This window comes from Suillus subalutaceus, assembly GCF_016647625.1.
Source record: "Suillus subalutaceus strain FC151 chromosome Unknown DFJ58scaffold_211, whole genome shotgun sequence".
NCBI classification, from domain to species: Eukaryota; Fungi; Basidiomycota; class Agaricomycetes; order Boletales; family Suillaceae; genus Suillus; species Suillus subalutaceus.
This window is the reverse complement of record NW_024540460.1, coordinates 66,119-66,606: the sequence shown is the minus strand read 5'-3', so window position 1 is coordinate 66,606 and position 488 is coordinate 66,119. Positions and strand designations below refer to the sequence as shown.

At 48.6% G+C, this 488-nt stretch overlaps 1 protein-coding gene across 1 annotated transcript; it reads right to left on the bottom strand.

The window, feature by feature from the left end:
• Positions 1–488, bottom strand: DFJ58DRAFT_610693 (uncharacterized protein; the record flags this gene model as incomplete). Its single annotated transcript, XM_041380874.1, has 2 exons — positions 1–109; positions 166–488. Coding segments are annotated over 2 exons (432 nt in total), but the record flags the coding sequence as incomplete, so codon positions are not given.

The following is a 488-nucleotide window of genomic DNA, read 5'->3' as shown; positions in this document are numbered from 1 at the left end:
AATCTTTTTATAGTATGTTGGTGCGAGTTTGACAACAAGGATCCAGATCAGTAGATCAACTCGTGGCTTCGAGAAGTGCGTGAGGTAGTCGATTTTGATGTGCCACCAGCTGCCAATGAAGCGGTGAGCTTTCTGGCTTAAGTTTGACGAGATTGTTGCACTTACTGGCTCTCCATGATCATTGTCGTTTTTAGTCGAGGTATCTTGTCACCTGCTGAACGTGCCCATAGCTCAAAACGGCCCTTTCGGTACCAGTTCTCCCAAAGGTAGGCCCACAGTTCACAGAGGTCATGCTCCCGGCAAAATGTGTACATCTGGCGCACTGCCCACTGCCTTATTCCTGCAGCGCTTGGGTGTGAGTATCCGGGGATAAGTGGATGTGCGCAGAAGTGCCGTTCCATCATTTCGATGACGTGTTCACGAAATTCTGATGAACAAAAGGTGTGTCGTGTTCGTTCAATATCTCCCGATTGAGGTTCCTGTTTAGG